Below are 24,656 nucleotides of genomic sequence, written 5' to 3'. Positions count from 1 at the left end.
CTGATAAAAGTCTTATATTTATTTTAAATTCTTTTTTTTGTTTTTTGACAGATGTGAAAAGGAAATCATCAAATCTCAGGAAACTGATAAATGAGAAAATTCAATATGAAAGATGAGGGGGTTTTTCTCCACATTTTATTGGAAAATAACTGTAGCTGCCATAAAGAGGAATCATCATATAAATCAGATATTATTTTATGAATTTTATCATTTGCTTGCTTTGGCTGGCAGAGCCAGTGCCCTCTCCTCGCGGTGAACTTTAGCTTGCAAAAGTATCCCCCAATTTGTTATTAAGACCTCTGCATGCAGCTCCTCCTATTTCAATAGACCAAAGAAAAGCAACGCTTCCTCAGCTGTCCTCCTGACAGACAAACCAAGCACATGCAGGTGTCTGAGGATGCTCTTTAAAGAAAATTACAGTGCTTGTGACCACAGCGTGACAATTAGGTTCACGCTGTTGGCAGGAAATAAAGGGTTACATCATTAAATATAAGGCCTTTTTGGTATTCAGGAAGGGTGTACTTATGCATAATTAATGCCCTCTGAGCTTCAGTGTGTAGCACTGATCAGTGGTTATGTCTTCTATTGCCTACCAACCGAACCTGAAACAGTCTTGACTGTATTAGAAATAGAGTGGAACACTGTAGAAGCTGGGGGACATTTAAACTTCTTTGTAAAAACCTGCAGGGGGCGGCATCAGCCTGTCTTATCCACTGACAGCTCTACAACAGAGGACCGGTAGCTTCAACATCCTTTTTTGCTTTTTTTTTACTTTACACACAAGCTGAAATTTATTTTCAATAAAGCAGAAATTAATTCTAACTTTCATCTTTGATAAATACACTTACATGGATGCATCTGAAACTACTTAGAATGCTGCAAACATTTGTAACATTGAGGGTTGATGTAGCATGACTTTGGCCTCTAGGGGGTGGGAGAGCATTAAACCAGGTAACAGTTTTATCAGGTCTCTGGACTATGTAGACTACACAGGAGCCATAACCTGTTTTCTTTAACTGTGCAGTGGGAGTAAATTGTATCTGACCTGTAAGAGGAATTCTATCATGAACATTTTCAATCAACATCAGCAGCAGGGGGACTGTAGGGGCACGTTTAGGGCAAAATGTTTATGGATTCAGATGCAAGGCAAATTAGAAAATGTTCCCCCTCTTTAATGGCTGATACCCTAGAACAGCATTCACAGACTTTTCATCCCATGAGCCACAAAATAACAGTACCAGAGACCAGGGACCCCCACTGCCCCTGATGGTGGTTCATGTAGAAATGTACATTTTAAGGAGTTTGTTTTAAGCACAAACCTCCCTTAATAGCAGTGGTTTTATTTTAAATTTGACTCATTTTAAGGATATTTTTTACAATAATGGGTAAAATATACCACTTTAAATCACTTTGAATTTCTCTTTGTGCTTGATGATAACCCCTCTTAGTGTCTCGTGACTCATCCTGACACCCACTTTGGGAACCCCTGCCCTAGAATATAAAAATAATGCTACAGCCATCTTGTACCTTAGCTTCATTTATACGTGTATTTAACAGGGATCATGAACAACATAACCCCCCCCCCCCCCCCATTTGCATAATGACCTCATAATTATGGGCCACTTGAAAGGCTATAGTCTTTAGTAGTAGATAAAACTGGTTTCAACACTAAGTCCTGCACTGTTTCTTCTTGGTATGTCTGTATCTTCAGGCTTTAAACGACACAAGGAATATTATACCCAACAGTAACAATTTCTGTACCACACTGATTGAAAATAAATCATACTGTCATAGTAGCACCTGTGGAAGTTGGAAGAGGGGCTATAGCAGAAGTATTAATGTCAGGCTAGAAGGTTTGGAAATAAATCAGTTTAGTGCTTTTTGCACTTAATTTAATCATGACTGACACAGAATAAAATGAAATGAGATCCCTTAATATAAAAATTAAATTTCTAGATTATGCATGAAAGACTGCCATTCTTATAGTTTCTGCATTGTTCTATTTTACCCAAAAACCTTGTATTTTCTTCTCTAACTCTGCAGTCTGAGCACAGTGGATGTAGCTTGTTGTGCAGATTTTAAAGTTTGTTGGTAACTTCAACCAGCATTTCTCAACCTCTTTCTTGACAAGGTGCCCTTTAAATCCTGAGTCACCCTATATTTTATATGTTATAACTATATCTGTGGCTATTGTTCTGTCTGTATATTGTTGTATGCATGTGTGGGGCATATTTTCTCACTGTCTTGGTCTGATCCAGGGGCAGGAGTGGGCAGAGTCGACTAAAATATATATATATTTTTTTAAATCTGCTACAATGGCTTTTAGCTTCCCCTGGGTCTGCAACACACACATGTAAAAACTACTAATAACATGCACTCTAAATCATACACCTTATTCAGTAGAGTTTTCATTGATCTAGCATGTTTTCACACTCTAAGTATTGTTCTGTCTCTTTGTGTTACCTGCAGGGACTATGGATGTAAATTAGCACTTTTGCCATTTGTCTTTTGGGCTATGTTCATCAATGTGCTCTGTCCCTTTTAAACAAACAAATAAATAAACATCCCTATGACAGCTGAAGGATTGATTTAGTAATAGACTTCATGAGATGCATCCCAGAGCACTCTCTGCGTGGTGGTCATGTGTACCTCAATAACACATTCTGATGCATTTCTCACTCCATGAACACCTGCCAAACTACACTGATGTCATTTCAGGAGACAGTTCAGATTTGTTGTGTGGGGATAGATAATGGTCTGCATATTCATGATGTTCTTGGTTACATATAAAGCATTTTGAAGTGAAGTATGGCTGACTTAGACTGTCTGGATTCTTTATTTCATTTAACTCATAAAAGCCTCTGACTTTATCCAGTCTTTCAACTGCAACCTTTTAGACATAATGTATTTCAACCAGCCTGTTTAGTTCAGAATAAAGAGACAAAACAGCTTTTTCTTTTTATGCATGCATTTATTATAATCTCTACTCTAGATTTTTTTTTCCATTTTTGTAAAATTCATGAAATACATATGCAAACAATCATTCAGAAAAGCAGAAGCTGTCACATTTTGAGCTGGGTTGGTCATCTGATGCTGTACAGTTGGTCATTGTTTTCTCACACACTCATATTCTCTTCCACACACATTTGTTTTTTTTACATATTCATATTTACAGGTGAGATAGAATTCCTCAGTGCGTTAGGTCCGAAGTGCATTCATCAAAGCCATGAATCCATTTGTAGAAAGTCTTTGTTTTTTTCCTGAATGTTTTTTAAAAATCTGGTAACAAAGAGTACAGAAAAAGTCCAGAAAGAAGGATGTCTGTAGTTTTTAACCTTGAGATACAGAGGACACTTCTGTCTTGCTTGCTGAAACTGAGGTCTCATCGTCCACCATGCCACCCATTCCAATAGTGCTCAGCATGCAGTTACGGAACTGAAAGAGAGCACAAGAGGAGCAAATTAGGACACAAGTACAAGGATAAAGACTGAATGATGCATTTTAACAGTGAAAAAAGGATTCACCATACCTGTTTGTTCATCAGCACATAGATCACAGGGTTGTACAATGCTGAGCTCTTTGCGAAAAAGGCAGGAATAGCAGCTGTCAAGGCTGTGAAGGAAGCTCCCTTATTCATGAATATCCAGCCAGCAAAGGTAGCGTACGGTGTCCATGCCGTCAAGAAGCCAAACACCATCAGGACGCACATACGTGTGACTTCCCTCTCGGCTTTCTGGGTGGACTCTGACTCCTGCTGCTGAGCGGCAGCCTAAAGGGGTGTGATATGATGGAAAAAAGCTCAAGTTTTTTCTAGGATAATTTAGAAATATCAGCCTGTTATATTTAAGTTGGAGATAAAACAAGCTTTACTTACAGCTTTGACAGTCAGGACGAGGCTTCCATATGTGAAGAAAATGATGAACACTGGGAGGAAGAAGTGCACCACAAACATGTAAATGACATATGATTCATTGTTGAAGCCTGGAGCCAGAGTGTAGTAGTCGGGTCCACAGGAGCACTGCATTCCCTCAGGAAGGTACCTGTGTTGAGGTTATGTGAAAATGTTTTATCCAACAGTCTATAATAAAAGAACACAGGGTGGTTTCAAGTGGTTTAGAAATGTAGGATTCATTCTCAACCAATATAAAAAAGATAAAAGTACCTTGACCAGCCAAAAAGAGGGGGGGCAGCACAGGCCATAGCCATGATCCAGGTGAAAAGAACTCCAGCTCCTGCATGGGTTCCAGTGAATTTGAAGCTTCCCATGGGTTTGCAGACAACGATGTATCTCTCAACAGCCAGGACCACCAAGGACCAGAGAGCGACTTCACCTGCAGAGGAGAGGTAAATTCAGTCATTAATTTCATTAAGCCAAGTGTTTTGTTTGTTTTTGTTTTTGTTTTTTTTTGTTCGTCTGAGCACTCTGGAGTAATTCCTCTTTCTTACCTCCAAGTGTAGCCATGAATCCCTCAATGGCACAAAAATTTGCTCCAAGAATGAAGTAGCCATTGACCGCAGATGTGATGGTGATGGTGAATCCAAAGGCGCACATGATGAGTCCAGCTACAGCCAGGTTGACCAGGATATAGTTCAAAGGTTGCCGCAGTTTTTTGTTCTGAGCCGTTACCACCAATGTCAGACCATTGATGGGGGTCCCAGTGCAGATCAGGAAGAACATGTAGAAAGCCAGAAGCTTGAACATGATAGGATCTGCCAAGTAGTACTGCTGGTATTCAAAAGGACTTCTAACAATCCCAGTCCTGTTGGACATGGGGATGTAAAAATTCTTTCCCTCTGTGCCGTTAGGCTCGAATCCTCCTTCCCATGCCATCTTGAGTTGCCTTCTCTGCCGGGACTTTGATGGATGGATGGTGCACCCTGCTTCCTGAAGTTATGAGGGAGCCAACAGTTGTGTAAGCCAACCGAAAGAAGAGACAGCTTATGGTGTCGCTGCTGCTGTTTTATACCCTCCCTTAAACCCCAAATCAGTAAGGTTAGATTAAAAGAGGATTAAAAGGAAGAGGAAGGCTCAAGCTTGATTAATAAATTACTTTAAGGGAGCGAGGGATTTTGTCCAAGGGTGTCAATATCTGTATATATGTATACATGCTTAACTTTTCCTAATGAATTTATTTTCTTTGGGGAAAAACTAGGAGGGCAAATTTTACCTTCTCTTATCTTTGAATGACTGATTTGTTAGTGTTTTTTTCCATATTTATTTGAATTATATTAGATAAAACTGATCAACTCTGACACACAGTTAACTTAAAAAATTGACTGAGATCCTTATTACAGTCTAATAAGTTATTTCATATAACTTATGAAAACTCTGATCAAAGAATTTAATACTCTCCTATTTCTATGATCTGAAACTAATCATATCTATCATTGGTAATGATCTAATCATCTTAGCCTGCAGTGGAAAAGAAGGACAGAGATGGTTTTATTTATTTGAAGTTATAATGTATTGTTTATTCACACTATAAAGTGGTGCAGAGGAAGTATTAATCCCTCACACTCACATCCTGCTGGGAAGCCTTACACTGCTCTTTCAAGTACAAACGTGTCAGACCATCTCCTGCTTGGACTACACTTTTTCCAGCAGACACCTCTTTCAGAGTGTTACTTTCTGAATATTAAACGTGTTTCTTTTTTTTAATCTGTTTTGGACAGCCTGCCTCTTAAGATGACAGCTGGGAGACTAAGACGGAGACAGGTAAATCCCAATTCAGGACACATCACTTCCCAGCTGTAATGGCTCTATGTACAGATGAAGTCAATCAAGGCTGTTGTTCACACTGTGTGTTTAATTTACTCCAGTTTTGTTTTGTTTTTTTACTTCTCTGTGTGCAACAGTTAATGATAGTGTCAAAGTTAATGACTGAGCTTGATTTGATCTCACTTGAGAACAGGCAGCTGGGGCATTAAATTAAAGGCGATACAACAGTCGCTTTAGATGCCAGGATCTATCGAGGGTTAAAGCTCAGCATTTTAAATGTAACTCCAAATATAATGTCAAACGTCATCCAACTGACAGTTTTTTTAGCCTCACTAGAGCCGCCTCATCTCCGCTTGTAACACTGCCAGCTGTCCTTCATTGGCTTAACCAAACTCTTCCTTTGCACTGCCTGACATGTGTTTATCACAGTTCAGAAAACCCTGGCTGAAGGTTTGTTTTTTACTGGAACTTCACCTGGAAGAGAGAAGAAATGCCCATCGGCAAAGGTACTGTTTAAAATACCTCATATTAAAATTCATATAGACCCTCCAGAGAATTATGGGTAGTTTTTTTTATTACTTATTATTTATGATACAGTACTGTATTAACTCTTCTAGTAGCCTAGAGAGAGATAACTCATTGATTAGATATTTCTACAAAGACCCGTAGCCAACCTCCCACAAAAACACTAATACAAATCCAATTTTCTTATGGTATCATAGAATTATATGAAGTTATGCAAATGACAAAAAGATTAAGGAAATGTAATTCAATCAGTGAGTTTCAAAGTAGTACATGAGCTGCTGCTTAATTTTGAATAAGTCAAGAGATAGACAGAACTTTAACGCCAAATTATTTTGATGAGCTGGCTATTTTGAGTCCTTTTAAAAGAAACATTGTCTTTAATGTAAATGAATCCTTTTTTAATGGCTTTTGGATCGTTTTTTTGATGATGAGGTGGAAAAAAAGAAGAGCTTTACATGATACTCTGGAATTTAAAGATCACAAATGTCAAAAGCATCAATCACACTTTCAGTGCCAGAAGAACGTATCAGTAAAAGAGAATGTGTGGAATATCTGTATCTGCTTTTTTAACCACATAATCACATTTACATTAACATTTTATTGTATTATCTATTTTACAATTATTATTAATCATTATCACAAGTCACTATTATTATCATTATTTAGTATTATTTGTATTTTTTGATTAGTATTATTATTATTTATTATTTTCTGTCTTATTGATACAAACACAGTTTCAGACTTTCTTTTAGACATATATGTTTATGTATTTATCCCCCCGACACACACAGACACACACACACACACACACACCCACACAAAAACTCCTGATCAAACATCTCCCAAATGAACATGATATTCTGCCTCACCCATATACTACTGTAGCATGTCATTATCTTGTTTTGATGTTTTGTGTCTCTTGTTCACTTATTTGTGTCACTACTTTCTAGTAATGTTTTTGCACAAATAAAAATAATTAATTAAAAAAGAAAATATCTGTACAATGCAGTTAAATTCAAAGTTTATAAGGTCCAGATAAGAACAACACAGTAAAGGACAGCAGAAGACACACATACATGTTTTCATAAATAATAATATGTTTATTTATATAGTACTTTTCAACACTTCAGTTACAAAATACTTCACAAGAAATCAAACAAAGGGAATAGAATACATTTATCAAAAGTACAGAATTTAAAAAAATATATATTAATTAATAAAACACCATGAAGCAAAGGAAGTGCACATAGAAGTTAATAAATCTGAAAAACTATAAAAGTTAGTTTACACTTAAACGGCATCAGTACTGATGTTTCCATAATGAGGACATGCATCTAACATTTCTGTACCTGATGTCAGTCAGGTTCATAATCATTTCATTCCCAGTGGAATCATGTCAGCAGATACATTTAGACACATGATTTGATAATACAGCATGTAGAGCATTATCTCCTGCAGTTACAAACATCTCACCTACACTGCACCTTCTTGGTCTCTAAGTAATTACATATTAAAGATAATGAAAAAATGTGATAGTATAAAAGGTTAAAAAAAAAAGCTGATTTTATGCTCATGCCAACAAATATAATATGAGCTATTCAAGATTTGGTTTACAATGAGTAGAAATGTAAACATTTAATTGACCTTGCATTCTCTAATGAATATCTCAGGTCTCTTTCAGAGGATGCTCTCCATTGTCTATTCATTGTATCATTCTAGAGAGTGAGAAAGAGGAGAGTGATGAGCTGGGTAGTGTGACGTTCAAAATGTGACATTAACTTTAAATCAAGAGGATTTGCAGAGTTCCTCAAAAATCTGTTTTTCGAATAACTCAATCTATTATCCTAGGCTTTAGCTTGAGATAACTTAGACAGTTTTTCTCTAGAAATGTCCGTTAACATGAGCTTACAAAACGTCACAGAAGGAGGGAGAAGAAAAGGGCTATCGTCATTAGGGTGAGTGTAAAAACAAGCCTTTTGAGGCAAACTACTAGTAGAGATAAATGAATTGGTGATCATTTAGGAGAACTAGAGATACATGAAAAAAATACTAAGAATGGTCCAAAACGGTATTTGGGTTAACTACAAAAAGCCAGTTGAGATGGTTTATTTTCCTCATTTGTAAATCATGAACAAATAGCCTCGTCCACATCAAGAAACTGGTTTTCCTAGAGTTAAAATGCAAGCAAAACATTAATCAACACTGAGTAAATATAAAGCATTTTTGTGGATTTTTTTGAACTTAGGCTTTTTTTTTTTTTTTTTTTTTTTTTTTAACTGCAGAGAGAGAGAACTTCACTCACTGTGATGTGGCATGTCAGTCCCATACCTGCACCTTCTTGACCAGCGGTTCACACATTGATTCTTAAAGTCCTCCTACTTGTTTCTTAGAGGGGCTTAGATTTAGCTGTGAACCAGTGTTCTAGACCAGCATGCACTCAATACCATGAGTAGAGGTCATATTTCAATACAAGAGGCAGAGATAGCATTGGGATATGGATGTGTTGTCCTTCATTTTACATATTCTGGATTTTATCAACCATTATGTCCAATTCCTTTATAAATGCAGCGTTTGGGGAAATGCATTAACCTTTCAGAAAACTCTGTTTACGTTTTTGTTGTGTTTATATATATATTTTTGTTTGCACATTAAAAATACAGTTAATGTTAGTGAAACTTTCACAAAGAAAGTACATAAGCAAGTTTGTACAGGTGAGGTAGGGAAACCTGAGGTCAGCTTATAATTAAAGCTCAATAAATCATGTGTTGATCTTTAATTATAAGAATATCAAAGATGTTAAGAAGAAAGGGTTATCCAGTACAATAGGGGTTAAATGGGAGGAGTCATACTCTGTTCTTGTATATATTATGATGTATATTAGTGTATATAGATAAACCAGATGTCCTTATTTATTACACACAACTATAAACATGTTACTCATATAGATAAATTACACGTTACCTGTTGTTACAAGTAACATAAAGCATTTGTTTTGCAATTTAAGTTATCTTTAATAAAGCTACTTTTTCATTAAATTATCACTGGAAACTATATTTCCCCTTACATTTTGGTGCAAAAACCCTTGAGCATCTGCACGTATCTGTTTGTTCTTTTTCTTTGTTCTTTTCTACATTTTTTTAAATTCGACTTTATTAGTAAAGTCTGGCAGTTACATTCATGAAATAACCATGTTGCTGACATTACAGACTAGGCAACGTTTCATAAATGAAACAGAACAAAGGTGAGAAATTATGTATAAACCCTTTCAGAAGTAGTTGTGTGAGAGTTAGTTTGCTTCAGCTTTGTTTGTTTTAGCAAAACGTAAGCTAGCATCGTTAGCTTTAGCAGCGTGAGCTTTAGAAATGTGAGCTTGGCATTGTAGGTAAAGCTAATAAAAAAGCTAAAATCTTGTTACCATTATTGCTACACAGAGTACATTTTTTAGTTGATTAATATTACTTGAGTTTATAAAATTCATGGTGGTTATTAAAGTAGTTTGTACACTGCATTGAATTTAGTATATTACTGCAGGAGTGATTCTACCTTTTTATAAAGGTTTGAAGAATATAGTTTACAATTATTAACAACTATTATGTTATTTGCATTCACTGTACTCTAAATATTATCTATGTTATGTAATATTTAAGTTACTATATATGTCCCCTCTCCATAGTTGTAAACATTAGTTCCTACCCCTCTTAGATTCAGAAGGGACGTATCCCTGTAGGGACAGAGTGAGTGTGACTCAGGGAGCTTTTAGCACATACTTTGAACCTCCACGCTGTACTGTTTTGCTGTTTTGGTGATTATTGGAGTCAAATAAAGACCTGTGTGGAATAAACCTGTAGCCCCATTATCACCCCCAGAAGAGTCTGGAGAAGGGAACCCAGCAAGAAAGGAGGGTAACAGTCTGTTTTTCTTCAACTTCAGTATAGAGAGCAGTATAGACAGAAGCATTTATTATAGCAGAATAACATGTCTGTTTGCTGTCAGTGTCAGCTGCAAAATTTCTGTTAAGAATGACATCCATCCTGTGCAATGCTTATCAGGAAATTCATGACATCAGAGCTGTGAGAGCTGGAGGCAGCCACCTCGTGTGCGCTGAAAAACCCTGGTCAGGTGTGAGAGCAGTGTTCTTGAGTGTGACTGCCTGAAGTAGCTTGTTGGCGTCTCTCCATAAGTTATTTTAAAAAGTCATGTGACTCAGCACTGTGTAAATGTAAAGGAGACAGAACGTGAATGAGGTACATTTAAACTACTGTTACATCTTGCATGAAGTTTACACATGGCAAAAATTTACACTATCATCTTTCACATAGTCACATTATCCGTATTTATGTAAGCTGTGCGCAAAGTAAATGGAAGAGGTACTTACACTATCAACATTAACACTGGTTGCACTGTAGGACCATGCTGCTGGTATCAAGCCAAAACCTCCTATCTCCATTTTTCTGTTTTTGTTTTTGTTTTTCTGAATCAGTGCCATTCGTCACCCTTTACACTTTTCAGTACGTTTTTACACTTTTAAACAAACCAAAAAAGATGGTCAATATAATTTTTTATTTCATTTATTTTTTTTTTTTTCAGAATGAAAAGAACATTAACATGGTGTATTGAGTGACAGCACAATGTCAGAAGTCCATACTGGACCAGGACTGTTGTAGATTTACAAAAACACTCTCACATTTAATTGGATGCTGCAGTTTCACAGTCCTGTGTTTAATCCTTTGGCTTTGTGGTTGCTTGGCTTGACTTTTTAGGCCATGGTGGCAGCCAACAAAACAGAGAGGGAATGCCTTTAAGGTTTCTCACAGGAAACACTGTTTTTTAATCTGTATAGAAATGGGTCATGCGTGCCTGTGTGGCTCAAGGAGAAAATGTTACCTACAAAGTTACACTGAACACAAAAAATCCAAATCAAATTTCTAGATGTATTTTTCTCTAAAACTATAAAACATATACATGTAAACAATAAAATATTACCCCAAATAACACAGAATCAGATTGAAATAAGAACACCAGAGCCAAAGAGCTGAACACCCTTACTGTAAAGATGCAGTTAAAATTAGGTCATTAGTTTACACCCAGGTTTTTACTCATGTGGCAGTGTGCTCTGATGGAGAATCATTGTACTGAGCATTGATGTAAAGTTATACAAATAATGATGACATTTAAAAAAGATAAACTTCCCAACCATAGAAATTAAATTATTAAAAGAAGGTCAGTGTATGTCTCTCCCATACAAATTATCATTATTTTGTGTGAATAAAATCAAGCATATGTGTTAGATAAAGATACAAAGCTTTCAGAGCCCACTTTTAGCATTGGGATCATTAAAAGACAAGTATCTTTTACTTTACTTTAAAAGTGGCTCAGTGTTGTCACTGACAAGTCCCCTCTTCATTTTAGGACTTCCAAATCTGTCTTGTTGAACCGAGGAGGATTTGAATGGCACGTTTTGATGAGTTTGATGTAACAAACTCAGTTGGCCTGGAGAGTGCTTAAGCTTAAACCACAACTAAACACCTCTCAGAGGAATTAAGATGGCAGTTAGCAGCCAGGACTTATTAGCTGACATCAGTACCTGATCTCACAAAAGCTTATTGCCTCTCAAGTCTTGAAGAAAGCTTTCCTGGAAAAGTGTTAGCCACAGCTGTTAGAGCTGCATGGAGGCTGTGTAAGTCGAACTGCACATGGTTTGGTTGTTCAGAATAAGGGAAACAACTGAAGCTCCGGAAAAAGTTTCTGAAATTCCTTCACATTATTCAATCTTTAATTCCTGTTATCTAAGCCTTAATCCTTATGGCATGATAAGTGGGGCAAATGACATAAAAGTATAAACTTCACAATCTTAGATATTACAAGAAGGCAGATGTATAGTTACATATTTCAGTTACTCACAAATCTTGGATTTTCTTATTTTTTTGTGCCTAAAAATGACAGACATTGTTTTACTTTGAAGTGAAGACATTTTAATCAGACTAAGTAGCGATAATTAACAAATAAAAAGCATACTGAGCTCATTTAGCAACACTGGCTTTACACAGGGAAAAAAATCTAGTGATGGAAGCTGCTAGTTATTCAACAACATGGATCTAACAGCATTAAACGGTCTGGTTTTTCCACTGTCAGGGCAGAGATAACAGCCTCCTAAATCTTAAAGGTCTGACCTGTGTGGATTTTAGACAACTGGGAAGAAAGTAAGCATGTTGCTAAGGTGCTGCAAGCTCAAAACAGCATGCAAAGACTTAACAAAGAGGAAAACTCTCTTCTGAATTCATTTCAAAGACTTTTATATTGTGTGGTCTAAGTCAGTGGTTTTCAGCTGGTGGGTCGGGACCCAAGAGTGGGTCACAGAGCAGTTTTCAGTGGGTCATGACTAGGTGTATTAAAAAAAAATGGTGGCAAAAGTCCTGAAGTCCTTAATTGACATGCTTCGATACCTTTTGTTTTACCCTGTTTCACTATGAAGTTGGGTAAATTTAATAATGATGTTTGATCATTATTTTAACTAATTTATCTCCTCTTCATGCAATAAATGGCTACTTTTCCCATGATAATTAAGTGATTTTACAAGCTCTCTGGAACATGGGCAAAAATTGACAAATAATGATGGGAAAGAGGGAATAAAATTTGTCAGTTTTGTCCCTTTTGCTTTTTTAAACCAGGTGTTTTTGTTCAACCATGCTCCAATATGCAACATATTAAATTAGCTAAACATCATGGTTGAAATTTTTTGGAAACCTGGATCACGATCTGTTGTAAGATAAACTGGAGGGTCCTGAGGCTGGACCAGTTGAGAACCACTGGTGTAAGTAATTTCAGTCAGAAATATATATCATTGATAGTGCCAATTCATAACCGGATTATTTCAAGACACTTTATACAGCTGCACGTGTAGACGGGCATTATATAATAGGCCACTTAATCATTCATATTATAATAATCATTTATATTATAATATATTACTTTCTCTCTTTTACGGTCTGTGCAATGTCCTATTGGTGTAACTATTTCTTGTTAAAGGGCGATGAAAATTCAGTTTTCTGTTGCAGTGTGTTTTGGTTTAGCTTACTTTCTACCATTAATCTCAGCTAATCACTCTCTTGCTCACAGAAATGTTCATATCTGCTGATACAATGATTAACTTTTTAAACTACCAAGTTAGATATTATGCCAATAATACAGCCAATCCCTAAAGACCATAAACTCCTGGTATTTTTGTTTTTTTTTTAAAGATTACTTTGGAACTTTAATGCCTTCATTTAGACAGGAAAGTGAATAGAGCTGGACGTTTGAGTTGTGATAGGCATGTGGAAAAGGGGACACAGGCTGGGTTTAACCCCAGGCTCCCCACTGAAGGACATCAGACCTCTATGAGTGACGTATGGGCAAAACCAAAAGGCTGTCAGTGCCTGTAATTTTCATTCAATAGCAATAAATAGGCCGATATATAAACGCAGAGTTGGAAATTTGCACATTGAGGAGCTTAATCTTTGTTATGTTTATGAAATCATAAAAAACTTCTGAGTGAAAATTGATTTCAGGTAGTACTCCATCTGTAATCTTATACAGCTGTGCACTTATAGGCTGTCTAACTTCTGGTTATGCCACCAGGCTGATTTATTTAAGTCAGATTTTTGCCCCTTTTTTTGTTGTGGTTTACTTCATAGCGAAAATCAAAAGAAAAATTTAAAAGAAAAAAAAAATTCAAGTTTTGTGTAAAACCAACCATCTCTTAACAGTCATCATTACTTGGTTCAGTCTTAGTAAATGATCAATCAGTCTTTATCTATTACATTTCCTTATCACAGCTATGTCAAAGCATTCAAAAGATTATTGAGAAAAAGTAAGAATCTCACATCAAGACAGAAAAGTGGCAAATACATAATGAAGGTAAAGATACAGATAGACAAAAACGTATCCAGGCATGACACTGATCTCTGTAGTATTTTATCCCCTCAGTTTTGCACTTTACCTTCATGTGTGGCTGGGGATGCCTGCAGAGCACAGGTGGCATAGGTGATGCTGAATCCTTGCAGTTCATGCGACCAAGGTTGAGTTAGCTGAAGAACGATGTAAGGTCACAGGTGGAATCTCCAGTGGTTATCAGGAGGAAACGGGCAAAGATCTGCACTAAATCATGTGTGGTTACTAACACATAAAGTTGCTATGAATGAGTCTGGTTCCTCTCAACCACATCATATAAGGGGATAACAGTTGTTTGTGAAAGTTCCTAAGCTCAAGTTCTGTGAAAAGCCTCAAATTAGTGATATTAGCTTTCAGGCTTGTTTGTGGTAAGTATTTATTTGTTAATGACATTAACTAAGAATTAGTACACTTAATTTGCTTGGGTGATTAAAGAGGATGCCACTGAGATACTTAAGATCGAAGGGAATTACCTTCTGTTGTTGTTGTTTTGGTGTCCTGTGAGGTCAGGTTATGTGTTTAATTACAACTGGGTTAGTACAATTATACAACTGAGTTTCAATTTCCCCTTACAAATTATTTTTTTCCTATCTACTCCAATCTCTTGTTCATATTAAAAGGTCTGAATTTTTAAAGGAATGTCTGTCAATTAAATAAAAGCTACTTATATTATACCTACTTTATGGAGTAATTACATTACATTACAGTTTTCAAAGCCAGAGTATTCCTTCATTTTTATTGCTGTACTGGGACATTTCTTGTAACTCACTGACTAAGCTGCTATCACAGACACAACTTGATGGATTTTTATTTATTAACCTTTATTTAAACAGGTAGTCCCTTGAGATTAAGATTGCTTTTTTGAGTTCAAGACAGCAAACCAGTTCTAATAAGAGGAACAACAAAATACAACAAACAAGAGGGACAAATAAAAGGACAAAACCATTTAAAAGAAGCACTCATATTTTTCAGTTAAATGGCCTTTTAGCATGGTTTTAATATCAACCAGTGAAACTTTTTTTCAGATGTAGATTGCTCTGCAAGTTATTCCAGGTCCATGGAGTAAAATAAGTTAATTCTCCTTAACCCAGTTTGGAAAAACCCTCTGAACCTCTTAAGAAAACCACCATGAACATGAACATGGAAAAACAAGGCTGAAAACTACTAGGCTACATAAACATGAGGGGATTTCACCCAGCATGGCTTTTTAACTCTGTGATACATAGAGTCTAAGAGCTAGAGCACAGAAGAAGAAGCATGCATACGGATCACATCACCATTGTCAAATTGAACCATTGAACCATTGAACTAAAGACTAGCCTTAACTAGTCTTTACTAGACTTTCTATGTCTATTTCTAAGGAGAAGGATGCTACATCATGATGTATACAGGAACTGCAAATGTAAGCTGCTGTTCTGTTGCTGTGTCTCATTCATGTTATGTGCTGTTTGTGATGGCCCATGCATGCAGAAACCAGATGCATTGCTAACCTCTGCTACTTACTTACTTGTACTTACTTCATAAAAAATGGCACTCCATAAGGTGTAAACAGTAAACCGTTGTTTTGATGTCATGGATAAATTTCTTGTAATGAGGGAGAAAAGCTGCTAAAAGTGGCCTTACTGGGCACCAGTGTAGCTCAGTGGATAGAGCAGATGCCCATATACAGAGGCTATAAGTCCTCAACACTCTGGTCACTGGATCAATTCATGGTGTCAGCGCTGTTTGGTGTATATCTCACTTTACTCTCTCTCCCTGTATTTCGTGTCTCTCTCCAGCTGTCCTTTCACAATAAAGGCAAAAAAGCTGCAAAAAAAACCTTTAAAAAGTAGTCTCTCCGGTTAACTCTGTGAACAATCCCAGAAGGCTTGCAATGTTAACCACAAAGGACACTTATACCAGATTTTCTCCCTCATTGTTTAAGATTCATGAGAAATGAAAATGGTGTTTCAGTGTTCAGTAAATACATCTTATGCGGTGCAATTTTCTTGAGTAGAGTCCTTAATTCAAAACAGGAAGATAGAATTGAAGATGCTTGTCATCTTGTGTTACTGTTTTGGATCAAGAGCATCCTGGAGGATTGAAAAATGAGTTTAATATTCAGAGCCTATACTAAACAATTTTAAAACTAAATTTGACAGAGCACACTAGATAATACCTTACACATGAATGAACTACATCCTGAAATCAAACACTGGGTGTTACTCTCATAAGAATGTGTTTAAGGCAGTTTTTATTTGCCACTTAGTGCTATAGTCATGATTGATGCTGGATCTTTGCAAAAAATATAACAGAGTATGGTCTAGACCTGCTCTTCCTGTAGTGTCTTGAGCTTTTATATGAACTGGCGCTTGACACATAAAGCTTGATTAATTGATTGATACAGTGAATTGAATTAAGGTCTCACAATCAGCTTCTTCACAATGATTACAAAAGGGTGGTGTCTCTAAACACTCATCTTGTTAATGATGATTATAATGGATTATGATAACAAAAATAATATCCATATTTGGCAGTGAATTTCATGTAATGACTAGCACCATTAATGCCACCAAACCCGACTGACGTAAAAGGTGTTATGCTATACACTGTGCTCCTTAATGAGTGATGGTGCTACTTTCTTTGGATTAGCGAAGCTTAGAAAATTGGATGAGTCTATAGCAGACATAACCACATAGACTTGTGTTGCCTTGAGCCTTTGATACTAAACCACGAGGTCACGGAAGACGAGACACTGAGGTCAATCCAATCAGGATAATAACAACTTCACTTCCACCACATGGCAACTGCTGTTTAAATTTTATAATTTTTTTTTTTATTATTATTATTTGAGTAAATGTTGGATTATTTTTGCATCAAATGAGAGAAAGTAGGGAGCCATTTTGGCTTTAGTTAAAATTGTTTAAATTGAGTAAAAATCTGTTTAGTTGATTAGTGACAGAGAAGAGCCCCTTCTCATGACATTGTCAAGTCAATGACATGCCTCAGTTTGAGGTTGACCATTTTAAAGCCACTATCCACTTAAACCTTTACATTATTTCATGGATCTATACAGAAGAAGAGTTCATTGACATGATTCATAATAACACAATTCAAGCATTTCAACCAAACAATTGCTACTAGTTGCATAAAATCGAGCACATAGTTATGAAATATCTGAAGATGCAAAGTTTTGAATGTGTTGTAATGAGCTAAGTGATATATGATATTGCCAGTTTTGCCTTTTATCAGTTTTTGCTCTTTCAGCTCTGATCTAATGAACTGAAATGGATTTAAATGGCACGTTTTGATGAGTTTGTTGTGAAGAATCACATCTTTTAACTACAGCTGAACACCTCTAAGAGGAATTAGGTTGCAATTGGCAGCCAGATCTTGTTTTCTGACCACAGTATCTGATTTTACAAATGCTCTTTGGCACTTAAACCTTGAAGAAAGCCTTCCTAGAAGAAGGTTAACCACAGCTGTTAGAGCTGAACAGAAGCTGGGGGTGGGAGTCATATTAATGCCCATAGTTCAGTAGTTCAGAAGTAGGAAAATATGAATGAAGTCCAAAAAATGTTGTGTAGTTTCTTCAGATTCTTTAATCTGTAATTCCCATTACCTAATCTCTAATCCTTATGACATGGTAAGTGGAGCAAATGACTTTGGGTGCAGGCTCCTCTATCCGGTGAGATTAATAGTTCACCTTAGTTAACTTTGTGCAACCTCACAGAACTGTAATCCAATTTCGACAACTTGACCAAAAGGCTGGAGGTTGGGTATAAAAGCCCCAAGGCTCGCATCAGGGTTTCGTGTCAACCAACGCTATTGGATTCTTTGGACGGAGAAGCTCAATATAACAACTGCGCAGAGAAGATGGTGTGGGAAGGAGGCATTGAACCAAATGGCACAGAAGGGAAGAATTTCTACATCCCCATGTCCAACAGGACTGGGATTGTTAGAAGTCCTTATGAATATCCGCAGTATTACATGGTAGATCCAATGATCTACAAACTTCTGGCTTTCTACATGTTCTTCCTGATCTGTACTGGAACCCCCATCAACGGTCTGACATTGTTTGTAACCTTCAAGCACAAGAAGCTCCAGCAACCTCTCAACTACATCCTGGTCAACCTGGCTATTGCTGGACTCATCATGTGCGCCTTTGGATTCACCATCACCATCACATCTGCAGTCAATGGCTACTTCATTCTTGGACCAACTTTTTGTGCCATTGAGGGATTCATGGCTACACTTGGAGGTATCAAGTCAACTTCAGTCCTGGATTTTGTTTAAATTTTTTCTTTTCGTTAACCTTTAGTACAGAGTAGGAACAAACCATTTGGAAGAGCAGACTCAACAAAGATATCTTGGACATTCATTTGAATTTTTTTACACATCTAAATTGTGTCTTTTACTGCCTTGTTTGCCCTGCAGGTGAAGTCGCTCTCTGGTCCTTGGTGGTCCTGGCTGTTGAGAGATACATCGTCGTCTGCAAACCCATGGGAAGCTTCAAGTTCACTGGTGCTCATGCAGGGGCTGGAGTTCTTGTCACTTGGATCATGGCCTTCTCATGTGCTGGACCCCCATTGTTCGGCTGGTCCAGGTGACTTTCATTCATGATTACTCGCAATATCTTTCAGTGTATCTCTTAAACTCTAAAGCTTTATGGAAGTTATAGTGTAGCAGTGAAGCACTTTGTAAATACTTAAGTGTCTTATCCCTCAACACAGGTACCTCCCTGAGGGAATGCAGTGCTCCTGTGGACCCGACTACTACACTCTGGCTCCAGGCTTCAACAATGAATCATATGTCATTTACATGTTTGTGGTGCACTTCTTCCTCCCAGTGTTCATCATTTTCTTCACATATGGAAGCCTCGTCCTGACTGTCAAAGCTGTAAGTGAAATGTTTAACTATTGATTAACCTCAAGGAACACCATGTTAAGTTCTGCAGAAGTGTGACATGAATAAGAACATGAATTATAATGGAGTATTTTTGGTGTAAAACCCTTTAGGCTGCCGCTCAGCAGCAGGAGTCAGAGTCCACCCAGAAGGCTGAGAGGGAAGTCACACGTATGTGCATCCTGATGGTGTTTGGCTTCCTGGTAGCCTGGGTACCATATGCCACTTTCAGCGCTTGGATCTTCATGAACAAGGGTGCCGCCTTCACCGCTCTGACAGCAGCTATTCCTGCCTTCTTTGCAAAGAGCTCAGCATTGTACAACCCTGTGATCTATGTGCTGTTCAACAAACAGGTTAGTTCACTAGAATATTGTGCTGTCTTTTCTTTTTAAACTTACAATAGTTTACTTTGCATACTAATGTTTATCTTTATCCCTTTCAGTTCCGTAACTGCATCCTGACCACTATTGGAATGGGTGGCATGGTGGAGGATGAGACCTCAGTTTCCACAAGCAAGACAGAAGTGTCCTCTGTATCTTAAACATGGAGACATTGTTTCATACCTGGACATTTCCCTTTCTACTATCTTTCTTGATTTGGATTAACCCTCAATGTGGACCGAGTGAAGTTCAGGGACATCTGAACTTCTTGAATAGCGATGAACTGCTCCAGGAAGGAACTCCTCTTTTTGTTTCAAGGATGTGGAAAAGTTTCATGTTGGACTGAATTCAAAATCAATGCAAATAATGTTCTTGATGAATGTGAATACTAACGTTGACAGCTGCCCCTAAGATCTTTCAGTGATTTGGAAATATTTTATGTGTAAAACTTCCTTAAGCAACATAAGGGTCATAAGCCTCGATGTTTAATTTTTTGTTGTGGGACACATTTTGTACTGATTTTCAAATTGAGCAACTATGTCAGACTTGATTTTGTCACTTGCTGTGTTGGTCATCATGAAATGTAAACATTGTACATATTACTAGCATAGATAAATAAATGCATGCATGAAAATCTGCCGTCATACAGGTTTCATTTCAAACAACTGAATGTTACAAGTTTAGAGTTGCGATCTTGCAAAAAGGCATGAGAATTCAACTGAATCATTTATCAGGATATACACATTTCTTGTGCATATTTTCAAGTTAAAACAAGGTAATTGAATGTTGTAACACAGGTCTGATCCAGACGACATGTGGCTTTGCATCCCGGCACACAGAGGGCACATTTGGTTCATGTTATGAAGGTTACTTGACGGGGATGCTGACAGGACTGATAGGAGTATGGTAAAGGGTAAACCAGGAGAATCCAATTAACAAGGCTAAGAGCAGGGATAAGACCCTCAGTGTGCCATGACTCTAGCTGGTCTTAGACACATTAGCAGGAAAACAGTAAACAGGCACATGTGTAATTAAGTACAGAAGCTTGGCCATCCTGAAATAGATAAAACACAGAATAACGCTCACATGTTCATCTAAACTGACTCAGAGAAACTACATTAATGCAAAAAAAAAACAAAAAAAACAAACACGGGATAAGGCTGGGACTGGATTTATTAATGTTAAGTTCACAGTGATCCCAGCACTTGCTTTTATCTGATGTCTCTATCTGAATGAAAGGAATATCCTTATCAGTCTCTGCTGGATCATCACCAGTCAGGGTCCAGGAGGCAGACACTTTCTCTGGCCTTAAGAGTCATCTTAAAATTTTGCTTTTTAATAAAGCTTACAGTCATGGCTGGCTCAGGCTTGGACCAACCCTCATTTATAATGCTATAGGCTGAGACCACCAGGGGTCCTGGTACCCTGAGATTCTCTCTTCCTGTGAATCTTCGTGTTCCGTTGAAGTTATTAGTCATTTATCTTCTAGGAAGTCCCCAAGCTTTCTTGTCTCTGGATCGTTGGCGTGGATGGCCTAATGCTGTGGACCCACCTGACTCCAACAGCTACAACTCATCAGCATCACAACTGTTGTCATTACTATGAATGTTTAAGTCAATCCAACAGCTGCTCAGCTCCACCTCCCATTTATCATTGTTCCATGTTTATATTGGAATGATCAGTCTGCTTTCATACAGCAAACACTATGCACACTGTTAACCCATCTGTTATAACTGTTATTATCACTTCTATTGTCATTATTATAAAAGTAAATCCAAGAGCTACTCAACTTCAGCTCCTATGATTAATAACATGAGCCCTTTCAATTTCATTATCATCTTAGCTTTTGATGCTTTTAATAGACTGTTTATCATCAAGTATTGTTTATGCTAATACTAATAAATAATAATATAAAAAAAATCCATTTTATGTTCAAAGTACTAAAATTTCAATATTGCCTGTCTAACTTAGTAAAACTAACTAGTTAAAGTCCACAGTGTTTGTGTTCATCAAGTAGAGGTGTGTTTCAACCAGAGGGAGGGCAAGCTGGCAGCGCAGACTCACTGATGCAGTTTGGACAACAGCTCTGTCATGTGGTGGCTCAAGTCCCTAAGCTGATGCAGAAAGAACATCCTCTTTTTGGCCTTTAAACATGTGTGACATGTGTGATTGATGTCATTTTACACAATGTTTGTACACGCGAGTAAGTTTCTTTTATTCATGTGTGCTTTGTTTACTGACTCCTGGTGTAAAGTAGAAGAGGACCTGAAACTGCCCCGGCTGACTAATGTGTTCAGTTCATTGTTGACCAGAGCCACTGCTCAATAATTGTACCTGTTGCTGTTTTTAATTCATGTTTTACTGTGTTCTACTTGAGCAGATAAAATAAAATTGAGAATTAATTAAATGGTAGGATAAATGTGAAACTTCTTGTTTACTTCTGATCAAATTTTCTTTGTTGTCCCTTTGTTAAGAATGCATATTTTTATGTTATTTTAGATATTTGTTAGGGATGGATTGTTAATAAATGAATACAATTTAACATCATAGGGGATTTTAAAGTAACGTAAATGAGTGTTACTTCATATTTAAATGGTAAGCAAGGGTTAACCACACAGCACTGATCTACTCTTTCTCCTCTGCTGTCCAGGAAAAAAAGACAATAAATGGTTAAGAATATCAGCTGGAGAGCTGGGTTATGCCAGTGATGAGAGTGGGAGAAACATCCTGAGGCATAAATTGTCTCTGCCCTCTCCCCTTCAACATGTTACAACTTTTTTAATCAGTACAGCTCTTTAGGGATGTACTGATTCCAATTTGATTGGAGCTCCTATGTCAGATTTTCCTGGTCTAACCTTCCACAACCTATTTGGCCTATTCGGACTCTCTTTCTTTTTTTTTTTTTTTAATTTTATTTGTAGCAAAATATTTTGTCAATATTTTAGTGGGACCTAATAACCTAGTAAGTTTATAGTAATAAGTGATAATTTTCTTGTAATTTCTCAAGAAAAATGTGGTAGTTATCTTGCAATACATTGGCATTTTACCAATTAATATTAAGGAAGTATTTACCTAGTAATGATATATGAATTAATAAATAATTCCTTGTAATATTATTTGATTCTCTGGTAATAAGTTGGTGATCTACCCCTACATAATACATGTGAATATAGGTATTTATGGATACATTTCTAGCAAAAAATATGATAAATCTCATAATTTTTAATAATTATTTTATATAGATGTAATATAATTCTATATTACAACCAACACATGAGATTAAACTAGGGCTGAACAGTTTTGAAAAAATATCTAATTGTGATGATTTCGACTTGTACTGTAAATTGGATATGAATTTTTAATAAGAAAAAAGGACAGAAATGAAGAAAGTTGGATTGTTTGTAGACTTCTGTTAAGAAATGTCACTGGAATGATTGCATAATGCATGACATCTCTGCTGCAAAAAAAGTTTTAAATTGGCATTATTACACAAATTTAAGGCCAAAGAATTATTGCATCTTCTTTGATTTGATAATTACAGCAAGCCATCTTGGGATTTAATCTCATTTTTGATGAATTTTCCAGCCCTACTCAGGAGAGACAGGTTAGGATCATGTGGAAAGCTGGCAGCATGAAGGCAGCAAGATTTTTTTTTTTTTTTTATCCTTGTTTTAATCCCTTAAAATTTCTTATTTGTACACGAGGCCAAAATTATTTTAGCAGAACTAACACTAAATTTACTGACAGACAGGGAGAGTTATTTTCTCCATTTTACATGTATGCAATAATGTTACTAACATTTCTATATTATATATTTCATTTGATTATGCCAAATTTTTAAGTGTATTTTCTATGAAAAATGACTTTTTATATTTTCAGCTAAGATTAAAAAACTGAGAAGGGTCTCTACTAATCATGCTTCTATGAACCATGACATATATTTGAAATTAAAATATCAAGGTGTGACTAAAGTGCAGACTTTCAGCTTTATTTCTAATTTTATTGAGAGTATCTCATTATCAGGGTCACAAAAGTATTTTGACATTAAACCAAAAAAGCACTTTCATGCCCAGGTGTGGTTTTTAAAAAAAAATGAAGCAAATAAAAGTTCTGTAAATGATTTCAAGTGTTGAATTAGTATTTGGTGCTTTTTGACTGTTGCTACCAAATGAAGTCAAGGGAGGTATCAAAGCAAGTGATGGGCCAGGCAGTGTTAAGGCATGTAAATGTGTGATGTGTATGGCTACCAATGGAACAGGCTCATTGGTGTTTATCAATGATGTGACTACTGACAGAAGTTGCCAGATGAATTCTGGACTGTATAGAGCTACACTCTTGCATTCAGCCAAACACTGCTAAACTGATATAAAAATGCTTTACAGCGCAAACTGATAATGACCTCAAACATAATGTGACAGTTAACCAAGAGTTTCTGAAGGCAAAGAAAGTCACTAACCTGATCTCAGCCCAAATGGAGCTGGCTTTACAGTTTCAGTAAAGGTCTGGAAAAGCATCTTCAAGGAGGACACCCAGGATTTGGTACTGTCCACAGACTCAAGAATTCAGTTTTTTTCATTCAGGTGATGAAAACTGTGGTTTTATTTTCAATTATATTAGTTTGTCCAGATCTTCTGATAATGGAGGTGCTCTAAATAAAATGCCTGAAATTCTTAAATATTAAAAGTCTTATTTCCGTAAAACCTGTTAAATTAAAGCTGAAGGTCTACATCTTAGTCACATTTTCATTGTTTTATTTCAAACCCTTTCTAGTTAACCTTGCAAAGCAGATAAATACGCCCATTTCCTTGTTTCTCACTGGCAAACCCATCTTGCAAAGCTCCCGTCTGAACTGTTTGGGCCTGGTTAGAAAGTGACAGGACCGATCAGTAACGAGGGGCAGTACTTTCAGGGGCGTCGGAGTCGTGATGCAAGCAAGCAGCAACAAGCGGCTGGTGCAATTATGGCGTAAGACATTAGCGTGGATGCTGCTAAAGCACAAGTTTTATCAGAACTTGACGAAATTTCTTTGTTAAAAGAAGAACAAAGAACAGCAGTGAGTTGCGTTCTTTTCAAAACGACAAAAGGCGTTTACCGACATGTCTGCAATTGCCATGGTTCGAGTTATGCAGTTCTATATGGAATTTACTCTTTTTGTAGGGGCGTAGCTTGTTAGTGGCTACGTCACATGTTCTGTTGCTCTGATTGGCCCGTAAAGATGT

At 36.8% G+C, this 24,656-nt stretch overlaps 2 protein-coding genes across 2 annotated transcripts; one reads left to right on the top strand and one right to left on the bottom strand.

Annotated features, from left to right (window-relative positions):
- Positions 1 to 3,330: 3,330 nt before the first annotated feature.
- On the bottom strand, positions 3,331 to 4,831 carry LOC121528565 (green-sensitive opsin-like). The gene is made up of 5 exons (XM_041816080.1): positions 4,447 to 4,831; positions 4,163 to 4,331; positions 3,875 to 4,040; positions 3,530 to 3,769; positions 3,331 to 3,435 (listed from the first exon to the last, which is right to left on the bottom strand). Exons 1-5 carry the CDS (start codon positions 4,829 to 4,831, stop codon positions 3,331 to 3,333), a joined length of 1,065 nt encoding a protein of 354 aa, XP_041672014.1.
- Positions 4,832 to 18,028: 13,197 nt separating this feature from the next.
- LOC121506846 (green-sensitive opsin-like) lies at positions 18,029 to 19,598 on the top strand. The gene is made up of 5 exons (XM_041782802.1): positions 18,029 to 18,413; positions 18,590 to 18,758; positions 18,886 to 19,051; positions 19,171 to 19,410; positions 19,500 to 19,598. The coding sequence occupies exons 1-5, from the start codon at positions 18,029 to 18,031 to the stop codon at positions 19,596 to 19,598; spliced, it is 1,059 nt and encodes a 352-aa protein (XP_041638736.1).
- The last annotated feature ends 5,058 nt before the right edge of the window (positions 19,599 to 24,656 follow it).

The sequence above is a fragment of the Cheilinus undulatus genome, linkage group 3 (genome assembly GCF_018320785.1).
Source record: "Cheilinus undulatus linkage group 3, ASM1832078v1, whole genome shotgun sequence".
Taxonomy (NCBI): Eukaryota; Metazoa; Chordata; class Actinopteri; order Labriformes; family Labridae; genus Cheilinus; species Cheilinus undulatus.
Note: the sequence above shows the minus strand (reverse complement) of the source record. Positions and strands in the feature narration are given on the sequence as shown.

Coding starts and splice junctions, on each gene's coding strand:
- LOC121506846 (XM_041782802.1), top strand. CDS start 18,029: ATGGTGTGGGAAGGAGGCATTGAACCAAATGGCACAGAAGGGAAGAAT. Junction 18,414..18,589: donor ATTCATGGCTACACTTGGAG/GTATCAAGTCAA, acceptor TTTGCCCTGCAG/GTGAAGTCGCTCTCTGGTCC. Junction 18,759..18,885: donor CCATTGTTCGGCTGGTCCAG/GTGACTTTCATT, acceptor CCCTCAACACAG/GTACCTCCCTGAGGGAATGC.
- LOC121528565 (XM_041816080.1), bottom strand. CDS start 4,831: ATGGCATGGGAAGGAGGATTCGAGCCTAACGGCACAGAGGGAAAGAAT. Junction 3,770..3,874: donor TCGTCCTGACTGTCAAAGCT/GTAAGTAAAGCT, acceptor ACACCCCTTTAG/GCTGCCGCTCAGCAGCAGGA. Junction 3,436..3,529: donor ATGTGCTGATGAACAAACAG/GTATGGTGAATC, acceptor GCTCTCTTTCAG/TTCCGTAACTGCATGCTGAG.